Raw genomic sequence first — 22,740 nt, 5'->3', positions numbered from 1 at the left:
GAATTCCAAAGAACTCTTCATCCAGCAAATAAGAGGTTGGGATATTGATTGTAACCTGTAAAGGGATGGCTTTTGTATCAGATATTTTTATTTGATAACTGCCACTTCCTAAGCAGATTTCATGATTTATTCATTCATTTATTTATTTTTTAAAAATTGGCAAGTGAATTTGTAGCTGCCAAGTATGATCTTCAATAAATATTTACTTCTTAGGGGGCGTCAATGCTAGCTATGTTTACTTAGAAGAAAGCCCCTTTGAAGTCAGAGGGTGTTCCTCTGAGTCAATACAAATAAGGATTGAGCTGCAGGTGTTTGCTTAGTGCTAAAATGTGGTGGTCCTACCAGGTGCTTTATCCAGTGATAAGGTTCCTCTCTGGCAAAGGGGGTATTACACTATAAAAGCAGATGTGTTTTTTGTGTGGGGATTCCATTTGGATGAAGGATACGCAGCTCAAAGGATATAATGTTTTCTCTGTACACCCAGATTTCTTCTCTCTGAAATCTAGTGCCAAGCAGAAAAATAGCATGGCAGCACGTTCTTTCATTCTTTGTTTTTAAATGTCAAAAGCAAGAAGATTTCTTTAAGCTGCATTCCACCATTGATATTTATAGGGTTGCCATGTGTTCTCTTTTTCCAGGACACATCCTCTTTTTCAGGGGTAAAATTTCTGTCCGAGTGGATTTTTAAAATTTGCCATACTTTCTGGATGAGACATAGACATAACTGGGTAGCCGAAGACTTGCTTTCCTATTCTCTTTTCCTCTCCCCCTTAGCAATATATCACAGTTTCTATAACCTACATATAGTAGGGGGTATTTAAAATGAGAGTCGTCCTCTTTTTTTTTTTTTTTTTTTGCTCTTCAAAATACGGCAACCCTAATTTAGCTCTGGGGATGATTGGTCTAGCATGCAATTTCTCACTCCCTCTCCCTCTGAAAGTCTCAACATGAGGTTTGCTCCTCAAAAAGTTGCTCCCAACTTTTTAAACTTTGCCCAATTTCCCTTGGTTTCCATTTAGGGAAGGCAGAGAAAGGAATCCTTGGGTTCTACTGAGTTTCAGGCTACTTGGCAATCTTCCTCAGGAGCACCTCACTAGTTCTAAACGCCAAGCGACTATTACCATAAGCAACTACATAGGCCTGTGGCTATGAATGCCATAGGGTCAAATTCCTTTGTTGTCGCGCCCACCCACCCTGCAAAAAAGTGGGGAGGCTTAAAACAGGCAACAGCAGTTCTAACTTTGTTCACTGGAACATACTGTTTTAAAATGGACTGCTTCTCCCCAGAACTCCCCCCCCCCAATCCCCATATTTGCAGGACTTTAAATCCTTCTGTGAATCTCATTCCCCATCTCTTAATGGCCCCCTCCCAAAGCTGAATGCTGAAATGGCAGTTTGCTCCCCGGCTCCTGTTCTTTGGGCACAGCTTTAGCAAGGCTTCAAAGATTGAGAGAAGCAAAATGCCCTCCTTGTAACGTGCAGAAGCAAAGCCTCAACTGTTTCCTTTTTTGCTTTATTGAAAAGCAACGTTGGGGAGATTTTAAGAGGCAGGGAAGAATGTAGGGAGAACGCTGAATCCTTTCCCCACTGGTTGCTTTCCCACTCAGAGTTGTCCCCCCTCCAACTATTTTTCAACCTACTGGCACTCGAGATTTGCTTCCCCCAGTTGGCCTTTGCAGGCTGGGAAAGTGACCATTCACCGCAGCCAATCCTTCTTTGAAAATTATGTCGTCTCCTCACTGCTTTTTAGATGACCTGGGTTTCTGTACCCAGTTCTCTTGCCAGATCTATGGTTTGGCCTTTATAATATATAGCTATCAAACAGGCTTTTAAGCTAGGGCACGTGGGTGGGTATTGCTTGGTTTTGCCATTGTTTCAGATATTGTTCCTCTTCATTCTTTTCCTCCTTACCTTAGCGGATAAAGTGAATTTTCTGTATGAACTTTTCATGCTGCGTAGTTTGGTCTCCTCTGTACAGCTGCAGAAGGACATTTCATTTGAACACAAAATTTCTGAGAGGTCTCTTGTGACTTAAACAGTTCTGTAACAGTCAATACGTTAACGTGGGGGGGGGAGGTTTGACCATTTCCCCCATTTCCAATTCTAGGAAAAGCTGAATTTTGTGAAGTTCTGCCTGCCAACATAGCTGGTGAGGGCACAGGAGCTTCACCAAAAAAAAAAAAAAGAAAAAAGAAAAACCCGGGAATAGGTCGCAGGAATCAGATTTTGGTTTTCACTGGATCCTGCATTGGCAATATTTTCATTTCGTGAATGCTGAGTTCTGCATAAGATGTGACCTCTTTATTTGCATTGCCTATGAGTGTGTCAGTTTACGAAAGTATGAAATCACAATCTTAGTATCAAATATTAGCAGACAGTGGAATAAATGTATGTTTTAGCGATGTCCCGTCATCTCGTACCCCTGAAACAAGCTTGCTTGATTTTTGTGCAAGATTGAAGTGAACTCATATACACCTCCAACTATTTCTCTTTACCAGGGACAGTCCCTGTTGTCTGTTGTCTGTCCCTGTGTATCATCCCCATTTTGTTATTTGGAGAGATTTTGGGAGTGATTACACTTTTAAAAACATATTAAGTGTGCATTGCTAGAGCTGTAATTCTTTAGGATTCAGACTCTCTCTCCAGAACTTAACTCTTGGAACGGGGAATGCGTCATGATTTTAGTGCCCATGAATGGAAATACATTTGCTTCAAGGATAGACACCTGTAGCCCTTCAGGTGTTGCTCGACTTCAACTCCCATCACCTGACCATTGACTGGCGCTATCTGGGGCTGATGGGATTTGTAGTCTGACAAAATCTGGAAAACTCTCTATCCAGATAAACAGTTTTAATGTGTTTTGAGTTGCTGCTATTTGTAATAGGGGCAGCCAGATCTATTGTGAGATTGAACTTTCTAAAGTTGAGGAGCTGTAGGATTCTCTGGTCAGTTTACTAATATTCCCTGCTTGAGAAGGCACTGCAGTGCAAACCACACTGCTTGCAGAGTAAATATATAAATAGCAAGAACAGATGAGACTTCAGTAGTGTGCAATTTTGGGAGGGGGTTTCCATGAGCATCACTCTTGGGTGTGAGAATGGGTTGTTGTTGTATTTACATGAAAGGCTCAGTTTTAATCTATGAATTGTTGGAAGATATATATGATTTCCAACCTGGATAAGTAGATAGCAGGTGAATCCTTTTTTTCTAAAATCTCAATGCTTCTAGTCATTTTCTTTCTGGTTTATCTTCAAAAGCTCTCTGTTATTATTGAGATGGTGTTAATTCTTCGAAGGTTGTTTTACTCAATTTCTAAAGCAGCCTTCTCCAATTTAGTGCCCTCCTGATTATGTTGGACTACAACTCCCATCACCTCCAGCCTGCCAGTCCAAAACCTCTGGAAGATTCCAGGTGGGAGATGGTTGACCACGGTTCAAGTCTTCTTTGAACCCACATCCTCTGGCCTAGAAGCTCATCCCCTTCAATCCCAGATATATGGCCAGACTCACGGAGGCCTGGGTATAGTCATGCACTGTTAAGAGCAATGAACTCTGCATATGTTCAGGGACATTTGTTTTATATTTATTGCTACATCCTACTTTTCAGAACCAATTGCTTGCATTCAGTACCTCTTTGGGGGCTAAACTTTGGTGAGTCCTTTTTTGATTTCTTTTTTAACTGCAAAAATTAATTCAAGAAAACAAAACAAAAAGGAGCAGAGGAAGGCCCCCGCCAATCATCTCATATTAACAATACAATAACTATCAATATGTCCATTTTAGTTTACTCATATAGCTCAATAGATGCTACCCAAATGTCCAAATCGGTATCCAAGTGAGATTGGTGTTTATGAAAAGTATGTGCAAACGTAGCAAAAGCATTAAGTTCTTTAGACCATTGTGTAATAGATGGTGGGCATCTGTGGTGGGCTCCGACTCAAATTAAGCTCCCTTTCCTTGCAATCTGTCAATGAAGTGCAAGTGACAGAGCCACAATTGATTATTTAAGGCAGAGATTAGCAACTAGTGATCCATGGGTGACATCTAGGCCCCCCCCCCACTCCTTGACACCTGCCAGCTCAGGGGTGTTGTGTCAAACACTTATCTTTAATATTTTGACAAGATGAATCCTCTTTCCTGCAGGCTTGTAGATCTCCCACTATTTCACTAATAAGTTTTTTTTAAAAGTACAAAACTCAATCAAGCCTGTGCATTTTGGTTCTCTAATGTTGGACAGCTGTCCGTGGGGGCACTGGAACCATTCAAGGCCTGCTGTGAAGAGTTAAATAGGGCAAAATGGTTCACTTTTATACAGACCTGGATGCTGCTGGATGCTAATATATTCTCCGGTGAGACATCCAGAACACTGTCATAGCCAATTCTCTGGGTTCAGTTCCAGCTACTGAGGTCTGAGGATGTGGGCAAGGTGCTTCCGGCTATCCAACCACTTGCCCTCTCACCCTTGCCCCTCCTCACTTGTTCATGTAAGCCAGGGTGAGGGCTGACTCCAGGGTAGCGGTGAGTCCAGAGGGTGGTTAGCACATATTTACACCAAAGGGTTGTCACACCTGCTTTGAAGAAGGTGGTGGTATTCCTGCTGATGAAAAAGCCTTCACTGGATTCTGAGATGTTCCACAGCTACCACCCCCATCCATTTCTAATATCCACTCTTGGGGTAAGGTTCTTGCAAGGTTGGTGGTGATTCAGCTGCAGGTGCTATTGGAGGAAACGATTATCTGGACCCTTTCCACTCTGGATTCAGGTCTGCATTTGGTACAGAATCAGCCCTGGTTACCCTGACAGATGACCTCCCTTGAAGGCGAGGCAGTGGAGTGCAACCCTACTGCTGCTGTTAGATTCCTCATCCAGTTTTTATACTATTGACCATGGTATCCTGCGGGTTAGGAGTTGGGGGCACTGTTTTGCAGTGGTTCCACTCCTGCCTGCATGACTGCCCCCAAAGAATAGCATTGGTGGATTACATGTCTATTTATATTTTAGCAGCTTAACTGCAGGATGTTGCAAGGCACGAGCCTGTCCCCAATGCCTGAGATAGTTGCCTCACCTTGGCTTATGGGTGGGCCTGGCCCTGGGTCAGAGCAGGCTGTTTCTAAAAGTGGGCAGGGAAGCTTGTGTCATCTAGATGTTGCTGGACTACAACACACACACCGGCCATTGGTCATGTTGGCTGGGACTGATGGGAACTGTATTCCAACACAATTTGGATGGCGTCCGGTTCTCTATTCCTGTTGTTGAACATCAAGGGGCAGTTTTAATCTGATTTTCTAGCAACTGGTCAGAAAGCAAAAACAAAACAAAACAAAAAACAAAAAGGAAAACACACAGAGACTGGGTAACAGAACTGCTCTGTCCCCTCACCACCAGATAATGTGGTGTCAGATCCGAGAAGCAATACTTTAATCTTCAGGAAGAAGAAAAAAATTTAAGGAGTGGTGCATGGCAGTGGTTTGGAAAGGCCTTCTGCTATCAAAGTTCTTCTACTCGGATGTTGCAGAGGCCCCATATATGTTCCATAAACCTTGGTGGTGAAGCAAGGGAAGCGGTTAACACTTTCCTGCCGCTTCATGTGAGCTAAGTTTTGCAGTTATGTAACAGCCAGGACCAAGTTTCTTTCTCTTTTTAAACAGACATCAGATTCTCAGATAAGGAGATCAAAGGATGGAGAAAGAGAGAAGCAGAGAGACCATTAGAAGAGATGCACGCTTGATTACTCTCCCTCAAAAAGTGGTTTTCAGTCAGTATTCCTCAGCCAGCTTATCAGGGGTTTTGCGATATGTCATGGCAGACAAACGGCTTGCAGGGTGGCTCTGCACCATTGATAAACTTTCCCTGCAGTTTTCAGCTAGGGTTGCCAACCAACCAGTAAATGACAGGCCTTGCTCGCAGTGGCGGCGGTATATATATTCTGCCCCCACATCCATCCCAAGCCCCCCACGTCAGACTGCTGGACTCCATACTTGGACATGTTCCCCCTAGCCATAGCTGTCAACCTTCCCTTTTTTGGCGGGAAATTCCCTTATTCCAGCGCTGTTTCCCGCTGCTTCCCACTGCTATCCCGGATTGTTAGATATCCCGTAGACTGTCCCCAGGACAGGTGAGGCTGCTGATCCCTTATTTTCAAATCTGAAAGTTGACAGCTATGCCCCTAGGCCCTAACCAGTTGTCCAATTTTTAAAAAATAAAATCCAAAGCCAGCAGCTCACAGTGGAAAAGCAGGAATTGTTGTTTAGTCGTTTAGTCGTGTCCGACTCTTTGTGACCCCATGGACCAGAGCACACCAGGCACTCCTGTCTTCAAAGCAGAAATAAGTTTGGTTTATTCCAACTTTGCGCATTCCCTGTTGGCAGAGGGCGACAGTGAGGCCCAGCAGGCCTCTCGGTAACGTTCAAGGTGTGCAGGATCAGTGCAGAGCGTTGGTGGCGCCCCAAAGGGCAGGCTTAGCACTCTGTGTATCCTGAAACATGCCCCAGAATCCTTTGCAATGCACAGTAGTCCCTCTTGGTAACCGGCAGTGTTGGGAAGCCATATTGGCAATGTGGCCACTACTGGCATGAATGCCATTCAAATCAAAAGCAATTGCAGCGGCAGGGTTATTATAGGGCCTAGGATATGGGGTGCGAGGAGGGAATTTAAGCCTTCCCCTTCCTCTATGGTCAGCATATTTCTGATGAAATTGCCCCCCAACCTCACCAGCCACTTTTTCCCCAGGAGGAAGGCAGCTAATACATCACCCCCTGCCTACCAGGAAAATGACGGCTGTTTTGGGGCCACCTTTTTTTTGCAATGGCTATTTTTTTTTAAAAAAAAAAGCTGCCCTGTTAAATGTGTTACTTTCATGAACCATGTGGTCTGGCCTTGACAGATGGTGGCGAGGAGACGCTAAAGGAGGAATTCAGGAGGGTTTTTGCAGAAGGTGGTTTTGGCTTTGAGCTGGGGCGGGGAGCTGCTCTAGAGGTTGGAAATCATGTGGCAGGCAGTGCCGAGGAGACAGGAGTGTGAACAAAGGGGCTGACAGGAAATGGGTTTCTGTGGGACAGAACAGGAAGGCAGGTGAAGGGGATAAAGGCCTTCAACGTGAGCAAGTTTATATTTAGTGCGAACAAGGAGGAGTCTTGTGGCACCTCAAAGACTTGACACATTTAATATGGTAGGGGTTTTTGGGGACTGCAGTCTCCTTCCAGATGTGTGAAGTCTTCACCCGCAGTTGGCAGGTATTGAGAGGTGTTGAGAGAGAAATACAGTGTGATCCGAGGGTAAGAAAATGCCAAGCATAGAGCCTATGACTATTTTATTACAGCTGAAGACTGCAATCCTGTACACACGTACCTGTTGGAATCCTAGATACACATACCTGGACAGGTAGAGGATTGTGCTGTAAATGTATGCCAAATAAGTATAAGCCAGGACTGGCAGACCTGGTGCCCCTCAGATAATTTGGAATATAATTCCCATCAGCCCTAGCCAGCAGGGCCAATTGCTGGAGATGATGGGAGTTGTAGTCCACAAAATCTGGAGGGCAGCTAATCCTGGTATGAGCTTTCATTTTAATTGCCATAAATAGGTGGGTTTTTTTGCATTTCACTTCCACCAGGCTTCACTGTTTACATGTGCCTGGTGTTGTTTCTGTGGCAGTACTCACCAACATGGAGTGCTGGCATCTCCTTTTAATTTATTTATTTTTTGCTGCCCATGGCAGCCATTTTGTGCTGGCACCCATGACAATTTTATCAAGATATGAGTCACACAACATCTCATTAACTAATTAATTTTGCTTTACAAAAAAAGCACTGCATGTTTCTATATACCATATGAGGTCAGCTCTGAAAAAAACCCTACTTGAACGCCACCCATAATTAACACATTTACAATTCCAAAAATAATCTAATTGAGACTAATTTTAAATTGCCCTGGCACAGAATAAATGGATTGGCACATCTACAACAGAGAAAAAAGGTTGTGCCTCATCTACAAAAGTATTATTCCAGAGATTTATCTTTAAAGACAGTCTTTCAATAAACCTATTAACTTGATTTCAATAGTAGCTTCTTCAAAGTGAGGTTTTAATTGTTCATGCCAGAGGCATGACAACTATATATGTCACAGCAACAAATCAACCCAATAATGGAAAGTTCACATTCCAGACCCTATATGCATAGATTCCAGGGGTGCAGAAAACCTCCGTCTTCAATACAAATTAACAGGGCGATCCTCTACTTGTGCTAAGTGGGCCTTAATCCCAGCAGCTGGTATAGGATCACAACCTTAATCTTTGTTTCTCTTGCGAAGCAATTTTATCTAGCTCTCTCTCTTTCTGATACTCCTTGTCGTCAAGGTAACACAGCAACTTTTTAAAATAGGCATTAGTATCACTCAAGAGATAGTGAGTAGCTTCTTGAAAAACAAGTTAATTAGCAATGCGTTTACATCCAATTTTTAACTACTTTGAAATTAAGAGGAATTGCGAGGTTTTCCAGCGATCAGTGCAGTAGCAAATGAATGGAATTGTTGTTTTAATTCTGCTGGTTTCGCTGCTCCTTTTAAACACCCCAATAAAATATTTCTGGGATTGAGAGCAATGTCATATACAATCATCCCTTGGATTTTGTCTCAGTCAGGCATGGAGAAACTGTGGCCTTCGAGTTGCTGTTGGCCTCTCATCTGCATAGTGAATATAGAATGGGAACTGGAACCAAAAACATCTGGAAGGCCACAGATTCCTCATCCTGAATCTAGGACTTCTCTCCACAGGTCCGTATGTATAAACAGGACCAAAATCTTGCACAATGTCTGTATCTGAATGCCTTTCATATCCAACAAACATTTATTGATATTATTTGGATATCATTGTTTTTATTCATTTCATTTCTATACTGCTTTATATTTTTAAGGAAAAAGAATCTCAAAGCAGTTTTCGACCTGCATTAAAACATCGAATAAAACAATCCAGAATAAAGTGTTATTGAAGGAAGTCAAATATAAAAGTATAACTTTCAAAGCAACATAATTAACAGAAAATTAAAGCATTGTCTTCAAAAATTCAAGAGAAAATATTAAGATACTATTGATTGATTGTTATAAAGCTCATTAATAGGAATGTTATGAGATGCCCATGTCTGTTCCTCAGAAATTTGTTGTTTAAGCCAAAAGATTTACAGAAACATAGGATTTTAAGGGAAGTTTGAAAGGAGAGAAGCAGAAAGATAGGCTGGAGGCAGGCCTGAGAGGATTTTTTTTTTTTTTTAAGTGATATAATGCATAAAACACTTCAGGGGTTTTTTTATATTCTTTTCTGACCAAGGCCATTTGCCATGGTCTAATTTTGTAGTTTGGTTGTGGTTTAATAAGGGGTGAAGCAAAGGTGTAAGAATGCTTGGACTACATAACCCATGTTCTAAGGAATGAGAGGGTTTTCTCTCCATTCTTTATATGCACCTCTTGGCTATTTAATGGATTGTTCTGTTTATTGAACACACACACACACACACACACACACACACACACACACACGGGAAGAGTATGTTTGGACAACACAATTTTGGACCAGGATCAGCCCTTCCAGTCTCATTGCAGAATTGTCACTTAGCGTTATACAATCTTTAGAGATTTAAATTCTTTCTTGGCCTCTTTTCAGATTCACCAGCTGGCATGGACCTCAGCCACTCTCGGGAGCAAACAGAGCCAACAGGTACTGTGCTGTGATGCCCCCCCCCCCAATTCCTCCATCCTTAAAAGAGTTCCCAGCCTGGGAAACTGAAGATGATTCTTACTTCCCACATATGACCATATAAGTACCGTATTGTCCTGAATATAAGCCTCACCCAAATATAAGCCAAACCCAAATATAAGCCTCACCTTTAAAATTGGAGGGGGGGGGGAGAAAGAAAAAATACCTGAATATAAGCCGCTCTATTTCTTGCTGCTCCTGGCAGCATACTGGGCAGCGGGGGGGGGGGGGGGGAGCTGTGCTGTGTTGCCGGCGGCCTTTCCCCTTCCTCGCTCTCTCCCCGGCCTTGGGGGAGAGGATGGGGGACTACACACGGGATGGGCGCTGCTTTGCTGCTCTCCTGGCGTTGTTTGCCTCCCGCCCCTGGCTGCATACCGTAAGGTCGCGAATATAAGCTGCACTTTAACTTTTCATGATCAGAATTTGGGGGGAAAGTGAGGCTTATATTCAGGCCAATACGGTATGTAACGAGAGATTTTATCCAGGATGTCTAACATTAAGTTGGATACTTACGTGTCTGCAATGTGGCCTTAGCCCACAAGACTGATGCCTGAAAATTTGAAGGTTTTTAATGATTTGATGCTAGTGCATTTGAACTATATTACTAACGCTTGCATGTTGGGTTTGTAACCAGAGTTCAAATTTCAACTCATCTTTACAAGAGGGTGGCCTTCTTCTTGCTCAGTCTCAGTTTCCCTAATTTGTAAAATGCAAGCATTGAGAGCAACTTTCATTGTTACGCAGTGAGCTAAAATGTATTAAAGCACATTTGAATTGCTGTCTAAATAATTCACCATCATTATAATTCAGTCACGTATATATAAATATATTTTAAAAACCCCTTCTAGATGTTCCAGATGTTTTGACTGATGGCAATTCTAACACATCCCATGAAATTGAAAACATGGACAACAGTGAAGACTCAAAGGAATATCAGTTGACTAATGGAGAAGGGAGAGAAGGTAAAGTGGAAACTGGAATTAAAGCTACTAAAACAACATGTGCCACCTAGAATTGCCACTATTAATATAGGTAATTCAGGAAGAAGCAGATGTTTTCTTAGACTCCAACTCCCACCAGCCCTGTCAGGCATGGCCATTGGTTCACAGATGATGGGAATGGTAGCCGAACATCTATCCCTGAGTTTATTGAGCCAACTAAAAAAATGGAACCAACTAACCTTCAAAATTCCCTAACATAATTGGGAACCATTTTGAAAGTGGCAGCTCCTTTCTCTTTCTCTTCTGTATCTGCTGGGATCTGCTGTCTCTCTCCTCTCTGCCACTAGGGTGATGGTGGGGGGGGGGGAGAGAGAAGGAGGTGGGCACAGGCACAGGCTCAGAATTCTCTTACATCTAGATCAGACTTCAGAACCAAGAGCCCCACCCTGGCGCTGAAGTTTATGGGATATGTATTGCTGAGTCTTCCACACACAAAGGCATTCTAGAAAAAGTTTCATTCTAGGGTTTGGGTGGTGGGTTAAGTTCCTAATCAGATTTCTCCCCCACAGCAAAAAAAAAAGTGGGGGAAGGAGCAAGTGGGGAGAATCAAGAAGGCATTATGGGGACAACAACACAGAGACAGGAAAACAAGGGAGAGGGAGCTTTGTCACCAGATAAGATGAAGAAACGGGGTGGCAAAATGAGACAGAATTCGGATTCATGGCAGTCAATCCAGTGTGTCCTTGCAGAGTTCCCATTAACTTCAGTATGGCTTCAGAGGAAGAGAACATCACAGGAAATGGCTGTGTACTAAGTTGGACCATTGGTTCATCTCGCTTGATATTGCCTACTTGGTATTGTCTGACTAGCAGTGGCCCTCAGTCTTTCAGACAGGAGCATTTCCCATCCTGACCTAAAGACGCTGAGGACTGAACCTGGGACTTTCTGTGTGCAAAGTGGAAACTCTGCCATTGAGCTACTAACCAAGTGGGAGGGGGTGCACCAAAATGTATTGGGCCGCCTCTAAGACATAAGCCTAATTCTGTCTGCCTGGACTGTACCACTTTTGGCTGTGAGTGGTAACAGAGCGCTAACATGACAGAAAAGTTGCCCTTTGAGGAGCAGAATTCTAGCCTAGCCTTTTCCCCGTGGAAGTGTTACATCCTAGGCACCAGTTGAGTGAAAACTAGCCCAGGGTTTCTGTAGCTCTATATAAAAAAGGGATTTCAACAAATGTTGCTTTTCTCACTATTGCATATAGTAAGCTGCAGCTGCTGAAATCCTGCTTCTGCATGCCTCTTACAGCCACATGGACTGCAGGAGGTCTGTCCTTCTTTCTGTCTTGACAGACAACCTAGCAGTTTGAAAGCACGCCAGTGCAAGTAGATAAATAGGTACCGCTATGGCTGGAAGGTAAACGGCGCTGGTTTCCGTCACGGTGTTCTGTTGTGCCAGAAGCAGTTTAGTCATGCTGGCCACACGACCCAGAAAGCTGTCTGTGGACAAACGCTGGCTCACTTGGCCTGAAAGCGAGATGAGCACCGCAACCCCATAGTCATCTTTGGCTGGACTTAACCATCTAGGGGTCCTTTACCTTTATCTTAACTTGACGGGGGGCGGAGGACATATATGACCTGCCATTGTCCCCCACCTTCTCAGTGCAGCCTATTAGCAATCCCCAATACCAGACAAACCTTTATTTTTCTTTTGCACTAACAGAAGTTAGTCCGGAAATGTTGCCTTTATCTCTCTTGTATCTGTGGAGTTAGCAGGACTGCAACTGTCTGCACCAAGTGCAGAGATAAGCGGCTAAGGAGATAATCAGGAAGATCGTGAACTTCCCCTTTAAGTCCCTCCATGGCAGTGGCTCTGAGTGACATCACCTGCCTTACCAGAAATAGGGTTTGAGCTAAAAAGGGAATAAAAGTTCTGTTTTGTTTAATAGAATATACTATCAGGAACAAAAGGCCAATTCATATTTTATATAAATGTGCTCTTGGGCATTTAGCAGTGCACAGAATTGGGAGTGCATTCCCACGACATTTAACCATGCCCAGTGATGTTCACACATTCAGGAACAGCGATTCTGGATTAAATGGGGGGAGGGAAATACGTGAAGGCATTTTGACAAGGGCAATGTTGTGTGGGTGCCACAGGAGCAGCACAGAGTCTACAATCAACTGCTGCGTCCATGGCCTGCTCACAGGAGCCGTGCAAACATTAGGCGGGTACTTTCACAAGGGCCCAAATGGTCCTTCTCTGAAAAAGACCTGCCGCTTCTCAACTCTGTCATGGGATGACCCCTGATCTTCTGGACACTTATGAAATTTTATCACAGGATAGTTACTGGTCTTGTGCTTTCCTTGTGCCAGCAAGGACAAGTTTATCTATACCAGCTAAAATCCGCTCTTCTGTACAACTATTAAAGGTACAGGAGTCCTTGTCCTCTTTTCCATCAAAGCTGCCACTGGAAATTTTACTCTCTGAGAGCTTTTAAGTCTCAGGGTTCAGGAACTCCTTACCTCCTATATATATTTGCAGGTATAGGTATGTCCCATTTTCAAATTTGGATTCCCAGCTAGTGAAGTTATGAACTCCTGAATTAGAGGTTTGTCAGTGCTGTAAGTTAGTTTGTTCATGTTTGTACAAAATAGGGAAAGGTCCGTGGGCAAGATACCTTGGACCTTTAAGCCGGTAGGCGTGCTGCGGTTTTGTTTTATGGGTGTCTGTGAAAAGAGCAAGAGAAAAGACAGGAGCAAAATGGGAGCATCTGCCCAAAGTTCTCTTGGTTGAGGTTCCAGGTGTGTGGCTGTGCTAGAAAAGGAAGTGCTGTGTTTTTTATTATTATCAGAATATCGCATCTCTTGCCTCGTCCTGCTAGTGGGACAAAATTGGGAGGGGGAGAAGCGTATCTAGCAACTTCAGCAAGTCCTTTTCTGCAGAGGCTCATTTAACAGGGGATTTCATAAAGGATTTCAAAAACACACACGGCTGTGGAACTTGAAACTTACTGTATTGGCACCGTCTTCCTTTGATTGTGGTTTCTGATTTGAAACTCACAAGTCAGGCAGGGCTCTGTGAATTCTCTGTGTTTTCTTCCTTTGTTTTATTAACTAACGTGCCTAGGAGTTGTTATGACATGGGTGAAATATGCAGCGCATTAACTCTTTGCCCATGTATATGGGCTGTTTATGGAATAATATGAGCTCCCCAAAAAGGCAACTACCTGTCTCCAAGCACTTTAAAGTCCCTCCTTTTACAGTGGGGTATTGGGGCGGGAGCGAGAGATTTGTTGAATGAATTTTGCCCAATTTTTGTTGCTTTGTGAACGCTGAAGCGTGGCCGTTAAAGAAGGCAAGACATCAGAATTTGGGAAACTGCATTATGCTAGCCCAGTCCAGCCCATATTGTCTATTACGATGAGCAGCAGCTTTCCAAAGTCTCATGCAGAAGTCCTTCCCAGCTCTGTTACCTGGGATTAATGTATTATATAAAGAGAAGCTGGAGATGGAACAAGGTAGATACAGAGCTCCAGGCGCTCTCCATGCACTCTTTATTAGAGTTCCCTAACCTTTCCACCTAGAATAATTCCCAGGGTTCTTTGGATGGAAGTGCTGATGGTCTTAATAGGCTTGTGCTGTGTTTTTCAAGCTACATTTCTGATACTCCTAGGATTCCTCATAGGCTTATCAGAGAACCTGATGTTTTAATGTTTGATGTATTATAGTATTTTAATATTCTTTTGGAAGCCGCCCAGAGTGGCTGGGGAGGCCCAGCCAGATGGGCGGGGTATTAATAATAATAATAATTATTATTATTATTATTATTATATAACCTCACCAAGAGATCTAGTAATGGGAGACAAATTTCTATGGAAGGTAGCTTACCAGCTCCTGTTGCTGCTGCTGCTGCCACTATCAGCACCATTTATATTTCAAAGTATCTGGGGATATTCTGGAGTACATTTGGGTTTCTCGTGCGGCAGCAATTAGTCCCAGTGGGCCTGGGATGCCTGAACCCCACCTGTACTGAGAACGTGACCCAGAACCCTCCACAGCGTTCAAGGATTCGTTAGCAGACAACTTCATCTGGAATGGATTCTCTGAAGGTGCAGAATTTGAAAACCATTGCTAGTATAGGTCACATTTTCTGAGACAAAATCACTTCCGGCGCCTTCAAACAAGGCTGTTCTTCTCAGTTTTTCATTTTTCAAACATTAAGCTGAGTTCTCCACGTTCCCCCATCACTTGCAAGTTGATTTTTTTTATAAAAAAAACGATTCTCGTGAAGATTTATCAGCATTTTAGTGTGGGATTCTGCTCATACACACATTGATGTATGAAGCTTTGCCTAATACAGTGCAATTTTTAATGTTCTTTAAATGTTATATATGCATTCTGTGCACACTGTAAAAGTGCCCATTTCGAAGAATGACTTTGTTTCAATTCACGTATTGCTTCAGGAAGTGCGAATTGGGTAGATTTGCCTTTTCAAAGCGAACTGAACTGGGTTTCTTCCCCATCCCTACTTCAGACCTTCCACAATGGAAGCATGAGTTCTCGATATTTGAATAGGTTTTCTTTACCCCCCCCCAATCTGGTTTGCTAATTTTTTATTTTGTCCCTCCCCTGTTTTTTATTTTCTTTTAAGAGAGGCCAGCTTTTTGGCAATAAGCCTTCGTCCTTGCCAAGGAATTCAGAAAGTTTGGTTGGTATTTTTAGTAAGTGAAATTTCCACCAGGTGTTCACCGTCTGTCTGGGTTCATTGAGGCATCACCCTAGAAATTAGATGAAAAACAAGACAAGATCCAAAGTCATCCCCCTCTGCACCCATGTTTCAGTTTTTGTTGTTGTTATTAATCAATTTATCACCCACACTTTACCAGGAGGTCCAAGGGTAGGTTACAACAGAATTAAAAACAGTCAAAACAAATTATATTACAGGAATCAGGTAAGTTCTGAAAATACATATATCAGGTGTCAAAAGCCAGGGTAAAGAGGTCTGTCTTCAGCATATGATGGAAACTGCATAATACAGAGGGAATTCTGCAACCTAGGACAGAGCTTTCCAAACTGTGTGTTGCGACACATTAGTGTGTCAGCTGCAGTGTTTAGGTGTGTTGTGTTCCTCTCGGGGCTGGAAATAGGTTCATTTAACCTCTGGTCTGCTAGTAAAACTGAATTACCGTGTCGTTAAATGTTGCATGTCTAAAAAGTGTGTCGCCAACATGGAAAAGAGCTAGTGTGGTGTAGTGGTTAAGAGTGGTAGACTCGTAATCTGGTGAACTGGGTTCGCGTCTCCGCTTCTCCATATGCAGCTGCTGGGTGACCTTGGGCCAGTCACACTTCTCTGAAGTCTCTCAGCCCCACTCACCCCACAGAGTGTTTGTTGTGGGGGAGGAAGGGAAAGGAGAATGTTAGCCGCTTTGAGACTCCTTAGGGTAGTGATAAAGCAGGATATCAAATCCAAATCCAAAACTCTGACCTAGGAGCTGACATAAAGGATTCCCTCTCCCAGACTACCCTGGCTAAATTTCTGAGGGTGACAGAATGACTAATCTGCTGATCTTAACACCCAAGAAAGTCTGTAGGGAAGGAAGCGATCTTTCAGGTATTTGGGTCTTACGCCGTTTAGGGTTTTAAATACCTTGAATTGTGCTCGGAAATGAATTGGCAATTGCCCACTCACTGTTAGTACTGCCCACTCATTGTTCTCTCTCACCGTAAGCCTTATAACTTCCCACCCTTCAACATGTGCCTCATCTTCCATCATGTCAATTTCCCCTCATGGGACGAAGAGTGGGAATTACACATCAACCACCCACACCTAGTGTGGATGTACCCTTTGCCTTGGGGAAAGCTTGAGGAGGCATGAACAAGACTGAGTCACACTCTTGTCACAACAGCATAGGTAACGTTTTCCCCTGGTTTTTTTCTTCCTACACTGCTCCACCCGTAACAGTTATGTGTCAGAACTCCATGAGTGGAAGGAATGACACGGTTTTTCAAACGCAGACATTAGTGTGGAGTGGAGTGGGAAGGGACCCCGGAGAAGCGGCTTCTGCCTTGCTCTACCAATGTATGAGTCAGCCCTGAGCATGTGGCAGTGCGTTGCCTTCCTCGTGTGAAAGGCTCTAATGGTTGCAAATCCTAACTTTAAGCCTCCCCTCCACAGCCACACTGGGGACGCAGGTGGCGCTGTGGGTAAAAGCCTCAGCGCCTAGGGCTTGCCGATCGAAAGGTCGGCGGTTCGAATCCCCGCGGCGGGGTGCGCTCCCGCTGCTCAGTCCCAGCGCCTGCCAACCTAGCAGTTCGAAAGCACCCCCGGGTGCAAGTAGATAAATAGGTACCGCTTACCAGCGGGAAGGTAAACGGCGTTCCGTGTGCTGCGCTGGCTCGCCAGATGCAGCTTTGTCACGCTGGCCACGTGACCCGGAAGTGTCTCCGGACAGCGCTGGCCCCCGGCCTATAGATGTGAGATGGGCGCACAAACCCCAGAGTCTGTCAAGACTGGCCCGTTCGGGCAGGGGTACCTTTACCTTTACCTTACCACAGCCACATGTACACACAAGCAGGCAGGGGCGGTTGGATGGGGTCACAGAACCATTGGCGGCCTTCCTCCATTGTTCATCTTCCCTCCTTTTCAGTGACTGGTTTTACCCAGGAGGTGGGAATGGGAACAGCTTGAACGATTCATGCTAAGGAGTGATGAGTCAAACAGAGATTCTTAACCAGCTGTAGAAAGGTGGCCAGTGGTGCCACATTCCCCTCCAGTTTTCTCAGCCTGTCTCCTGTGGATGGAGTGGGCTGAGGAAGGAAATTCAGTTTTCTAGATTGTGGTCTCAGTGTGTAAATGCTGTGATGCCTTTGAAGCCTTCGACCAACCACGAATGCCTAGCTGATGCTGAATCACAGTTCCCAGCAGGGGTAAAACAAGGCTTTATTTCACCCGGGTCAATTTTTGTACACAGGCTGGGAGCCTCAAGGGCGCCCCTCTGGAGGTTTCACCTGAGGCGAAATATTGGATAGCCCTCCCCCCCAGTAGCTACGGCACTGACTCCCATCATCCCTGGCCATGCTGGTTAGGAATGATGGATGTGTTGTCGAGATATAACCGGAATGAGACAGAACCATCGTAGTGACTTTTGTTAAAAAATGGAAGTTGGAAAGATGAGGAGCAGATGCAAGTAGCTGTTAAGAAGAGAGATGGTGAGAGAAAGAGAAAGGCAGGCAGCAGCTCCTCTGTCTTTGTCGGTGCAATTTTAAACACATCTATTTGGCAGCAAGGCTCTCTGATTCCAATAGGACTCACCACCATTTAAGTGTGCTCAGAATTGCAGCCTCACAATGCAAACCTCTGCACTAGGAAGGGCTGTAGCTCAGCAGTAAAGTATCTGGTTTGCATCCAGAATATCCCAGCTTCAGTCCCCAGCATCTGCAGGTAGAGTCGGGAGAATCCCTTGCCTGCTGCCAGTCAGTGTAGACTGGAGTAGCTAACATGGTGCATTGAAGATGTTGTTCAACTCCTATAATCTCTGGCTGTGTTTGCTGAGAATGATGGGATGCAGAGTCCAGTAATGCCTGGAGGGCACCGCTTTGCTACCCCTGGTTTAGACAGTACTGAGCTAGAAGGACCAGTTGTTTGACGTAGAATAAAGCAGCTTCCAGTGTCCCTTTGTCTACACAGAAGTAAATCCTCTTGAATTGTGCGACACTTCTTACCGAGTAAATTAATATATAGGTAAGGGTGTGGTTTCTGTCCCCTCCAGCTTCGTTGGCCTGTTGGGGAGGGAATATTTGGAATTCTCAATAGGCAGAGCTCTCCTGGTGAGTTTAACAGGGGTGCCCAAACTTTTTTCAAAGAGGGTTAGATTTGATGAAGTGAACATGCCTTTTCTTAGGGCTGAAGTTGTTGAGCTTTTTTTCAGGGATTTTACGCCCAGGTAATAAACTGCCACAGGGGCCAGATTAAACCAACTGGCAGATTAGGCCCCTGAAATGGACTTTGGACGTGCCAGCCTTAACCCATAGCCAGGCATAAGTGAAAGGCTTTCAAATCAAGTATTGCTTTTTCAAGACAAATATAAGCCTCCCTGAGCAAGGCTGGGCTATTCTCTCTTCCCTTTACCTCCTGCCAGTGAAGACAGGGTTTGTCACCGAACTGCTCTTTTCTCACAGCTTCTGCTTTCTGCCCCTTCTGCATATCGGTCCGCATGTTTCCCGTTGTGCTTTTTTAGAAAGCACCTACATGCAAACTGAAAAATTGCTCAAGCCTTTGCTTTGGGGAACCTTCGAGCACTAGAGCATGGCGGGGGCTTCAGTCAGGAGGCCTCAGGTGCATCCTTTCAGTTCCTTATCAAAAGTGAATCAGGGGCAGAGAGATGCACTAGGCGGAGGCAGATGGCAAAAGGCGGGTATTTTTCCTTAGGAGGAGTTTCAGTAAGAATCTTGCAAAGAGGTTCCCACAGGCAGAATCCCAAAGTAGGTGAGCTGTCTTCTTCATGTCTCCACTTCCCCAAACAGGGCCAGCCTTTCGCACAGTCAGTTTCCTTGGGAGTGGAGAGTCCTGTGGACTTGTGTAGTGTGATTTTGTAACTAGGGATGCCAGAGAATTCAGTTTGCATTTAAAGGCAAACCTACCTGCCGTATTTTTCACTCTATAAGACGCACCAGACCACAAGACGCACATTGTTTTTGGAGGAGGAAAACAAGAAAAAAAAAATTCTGAATCTCAGAAGCCAGAACAGCAAGAGGGATCTCTGCGCAGTGAAAGCAACAATCCCTCTTGCTATTCTGGCTTCTGGGATAGCTGCGCAGCCTGCATTCACTCCATAGGATGCACACACATTTCCCCTTACTTTGTAGGAGGGAAAAAGTGAATCTTATACAGCAAAAAATATGGAAATTTGCCGTTTCCAAAACAGTACAATCCAAACAGAGCCACTCTTTGAAATTTGCACTTCTCTGATGTTTTTGCATATGAAGTTCTTCAGCCAAGAAATGTGTGCAAAAATGCATATGCTGAGGATAAAGCATCATTAAAACGTATATGTTAGTGAAAATAACATACAGAAATGTGTTACTTTTGGGAAAATTGCTTTGCAAAAATATGTATACAAATGTGTGTGCGCTGGGATAAATTCACAGCAAAATGCCGATGACTTTTCCTGAGGACTGATGTGGAAATGTGGAGAATGGAACTTAACATTGGAGAAACCAGAAACCAGAGAAACAGAAACTGGCAGATTTCCCCACCCTTATTTAAGACATCTAATTATTTGCATTGTACAAACTGGGAGGAAGGCAAGCACCCAGGTGCCCAGTGCTGGTCTGTATGGTTTCCAAAAACCAACAGCTTAGCCCTTTTCTCCCCAAGGCTCCTTCTTATCAGCCAGCTGCAAAAACTTGTTTCTCCTTCACTGGTTACGTCCAACTGCCAATATCCTTTTCCTTCGGCCCCACACATGCAGATGCTCCTCAAGCAAACACATACGATTAGTAAACTCTACCCATACAAAAAGCTCAAGAGGTAGTCACTGTGCATATCCAGTGAGGATGTCTGAAACCATATTCTGCAATCAAAGCATATCTTCAGAAGTTGATACATTCACTCCCCACACTACTTTTCTCAAACCATAGAGCTGGGGGCAGACAGAAGATAGTTTGTGATATATTGGTAGATCTCTGTGTGGTTTGCAGTACACTGGCAAAGACTTTCTGACTCAGGGGTCGGCAAAGTTTTTGTGGCTTGGGCCAGTTCACAGTCCTGCAGACTGGTGGGCTGGAGTAGGCGCATTCACACACAAACACTATTTCCGGTGCTCCTTCTGGTGTGGAGGAGGCGTGCGCAGCTTCCCATTGGCTGCAGGAGCTTCCTGCAGCCAATGGGAAGCCAGCCAGCATCGCGGAAGGCGGTCCCCGCTCTGCTCCGCGCTGGGGGTCCATCGGCCGGTTAAACGGCCTTAGGTTGCCGCCCCCTGTTCTGACTCCTAGTTGCTCAACGATAAGAAGAAGAAAACGTTTCCATCTAAACTGGGCTGCTGACATGAAGAAAGCTTGGGTGGCCAGGACTGGGCCTTTGCATTAAACGATCATTTAATGCAAAAGTCCACTCCTGGCCACCAAAGATTCGTTCAACAAGCTCAACATACCAGCTGTCCTGCATGTGCATTTATTATGGAGTCCCTCAAATTTCATTTGCTACAGAAAGGCAATGAATGGTAAACTCCACAATTGTTACTAAGACTGTGATCCTATTTCCACTTACATGGGAGTGTGCCCTATTGAATGAACACAGTGGAACTTACCAGCAAGTAAACATGCATAGGATTTTGCATGTTTGTTTGTTTCAAGGCAGTTGTGGTGATGGATACACTGCGTCATATTCCCAGCTGCTTCCAAAGTAGTCAGTTCTCTGGTAGTGGCCATGGTCAACTCTTAAGCAGGGATTCTTTGGCCCTCCAGATGCCACTGAACTACAATTCCCATCATCCCTGGCCATTGGTAAGCCTTGGTGGGCCTGATAGGAACTATGGTTCAGCAACATCTAGAGGTCCACTGCTTCTCCATACCTGCCTTATGTGGAAATGATCCTATGAGCCAATAGATTCTACGGGCTTCTCCAGACGACATATTTATGGAGCTTTCACCATGATTTGTGTTCTAGGCAGGGTTCTCAAAAATCCAAAGCAGTCCAATGAGGACCGAACGTGTTCAGTGGTCACAGAACGAGAGGGAGGGGAATGGAAAACTGGGAGGGAAAGAAATGCAATGATTGGGAACCCGAAGAGACAGACTTTACACTGCAGCATTTTTTATTTATTTTTATTTTTTCCAGGTTCCAGTTGCATAGACTCCCCATAGCTTTTCAAAGACTTGCATGCAATGGGAAGGGCTACGTGTAACTCTTCGCTAGGGGGGGGAATAAATTTCATTTCATAGAGAAGTTGAACTGTGCTCATGTATATATTATGTAAATTGAATTTGCACGACTTATTTCGTGTAATTCTGCATCGTTTACAATTTTTTGCTTAATTCATTCTGCTGGCCATAGAGCGAGAAATGGGCTTTCCCCTACCTACAGAAATATTACCTTTACAGCTACAGCATGATGCTATTTTTAAATGAAGCGTGAGGCGTTTCAGGGCAACTCATCCATTATAAACAAATGTGTTTAATGAAGTCTTGATGTTGAGGCTTTAAAAAAAGAAAAAACGACAAGCAGTCTCAGGAGAAGGTGGGAGGGTGGGCTTTCCCTGTTGACAATTTTCTGGTTTAGATCCTGCCCACAAGTTGATTTTCCTTCTTCAGGGTTCACATGCATCAGCCCTGAGAGGGGAAGCAGGCACCTTGAGGTGATTTGGGAGCAGAACAATAGCTGGCAGAGGAAGAGTTAAGCACCATACACATACTCCCACCAACACTCCTATTGGTCTATGCCTGTCAGTGCTGGATTTATGTATAAGCTAAACAGGCTATATCTTAGGGCCTCACTCTCCCCCCAAAAAATTAAAGGGAAAAAACTGGATGTACATTTCCAAAATATAAGATAAAAAACAAATAAAATAAAACCTACACCAGTGTTTTGTTTTGTGTAGGCTCCTATTAGGTCCATAAATTACCATATAGCATATATTCAACACAAAAAACAGTGGCAATTTGTTGTTGACAAAGGACAGCTGGACATATAAAGGGCCCCATTACCTTCAGTAGCATCAAACCTAAATCTGGCCCTCGTCCCTGTGATAAATAGCAAATTCCATTCCTGGTGCCTGGATCATTTTGGTTCTGGATGTCCTCTAGTTAAAACAAACAAGACTCAAATAGGCCTAATTCTGAAGTGCTCGATGGAGCCTTCCCCCATGTGATGAAAACCCAGCACACGGAAGTTGCCTCCATCCCTTCGACCCAGGTGGAATTGCAAGGTTGTGTACAATGGGTTGCTGCTTAAAGACTTTCAATCAGAGGTGACTCTAATGCCACAAGCAGCTGTCTTTGGAGTTTCTAGCAGTTCATTGAGCTGAGTGTTTTCTTGCTCCTGCAGCTGCTCAGAAATC

General features: G+C 44.2%; 1 protein-coding gene across 4 annotated transcripts in view; it reads left to right on the top strand.

The window, feature by feature from the left end:
• Nucleotides 1–22,740, top strand: part of IKZF3 (IKAROS family zinc finger 3) — a 68,168-nt gene that overhangs the window by 3,437 nt on the left and 41,991 nt on the right. For all 4 annotated transcript variants that reach the window (XM_082197302.1, XM_082197301.1, XM_082197303.1 and 1 more), the window contains 2 exons: nucleotides 9,652–9,705; nucleotides 10,593–10,706. In XM_082197302.1, coding sequence (XP_082053428.1) covers nucleotides 9,652–9,705; nucleotides 10,593–10,706 — 168 coding nt within the window. The remainder of the gene's footprint in view (nucleotides 1–9,651; nucleotides 9,706–10,592; nucleotides 10,707–22,740) is intronic.

This window comes from Podarcis vaucheri (genome assembly GCF_965113315.1).
Source record: "Podarcis vaucheri genome assembly, chromosome: 13".
In the NCBI taxonomy this organism is placed as follows: Eukaryota; Metazoa; Chordata; class Lepidosauria; order Squamata; family Lacertidae; genus Podarcis; species Podarcis vaucheri.
Note: the sequence above shows the minus strand (reverse complement) of the source record. Positions and strands in the feature narration are given on the sequence as shown.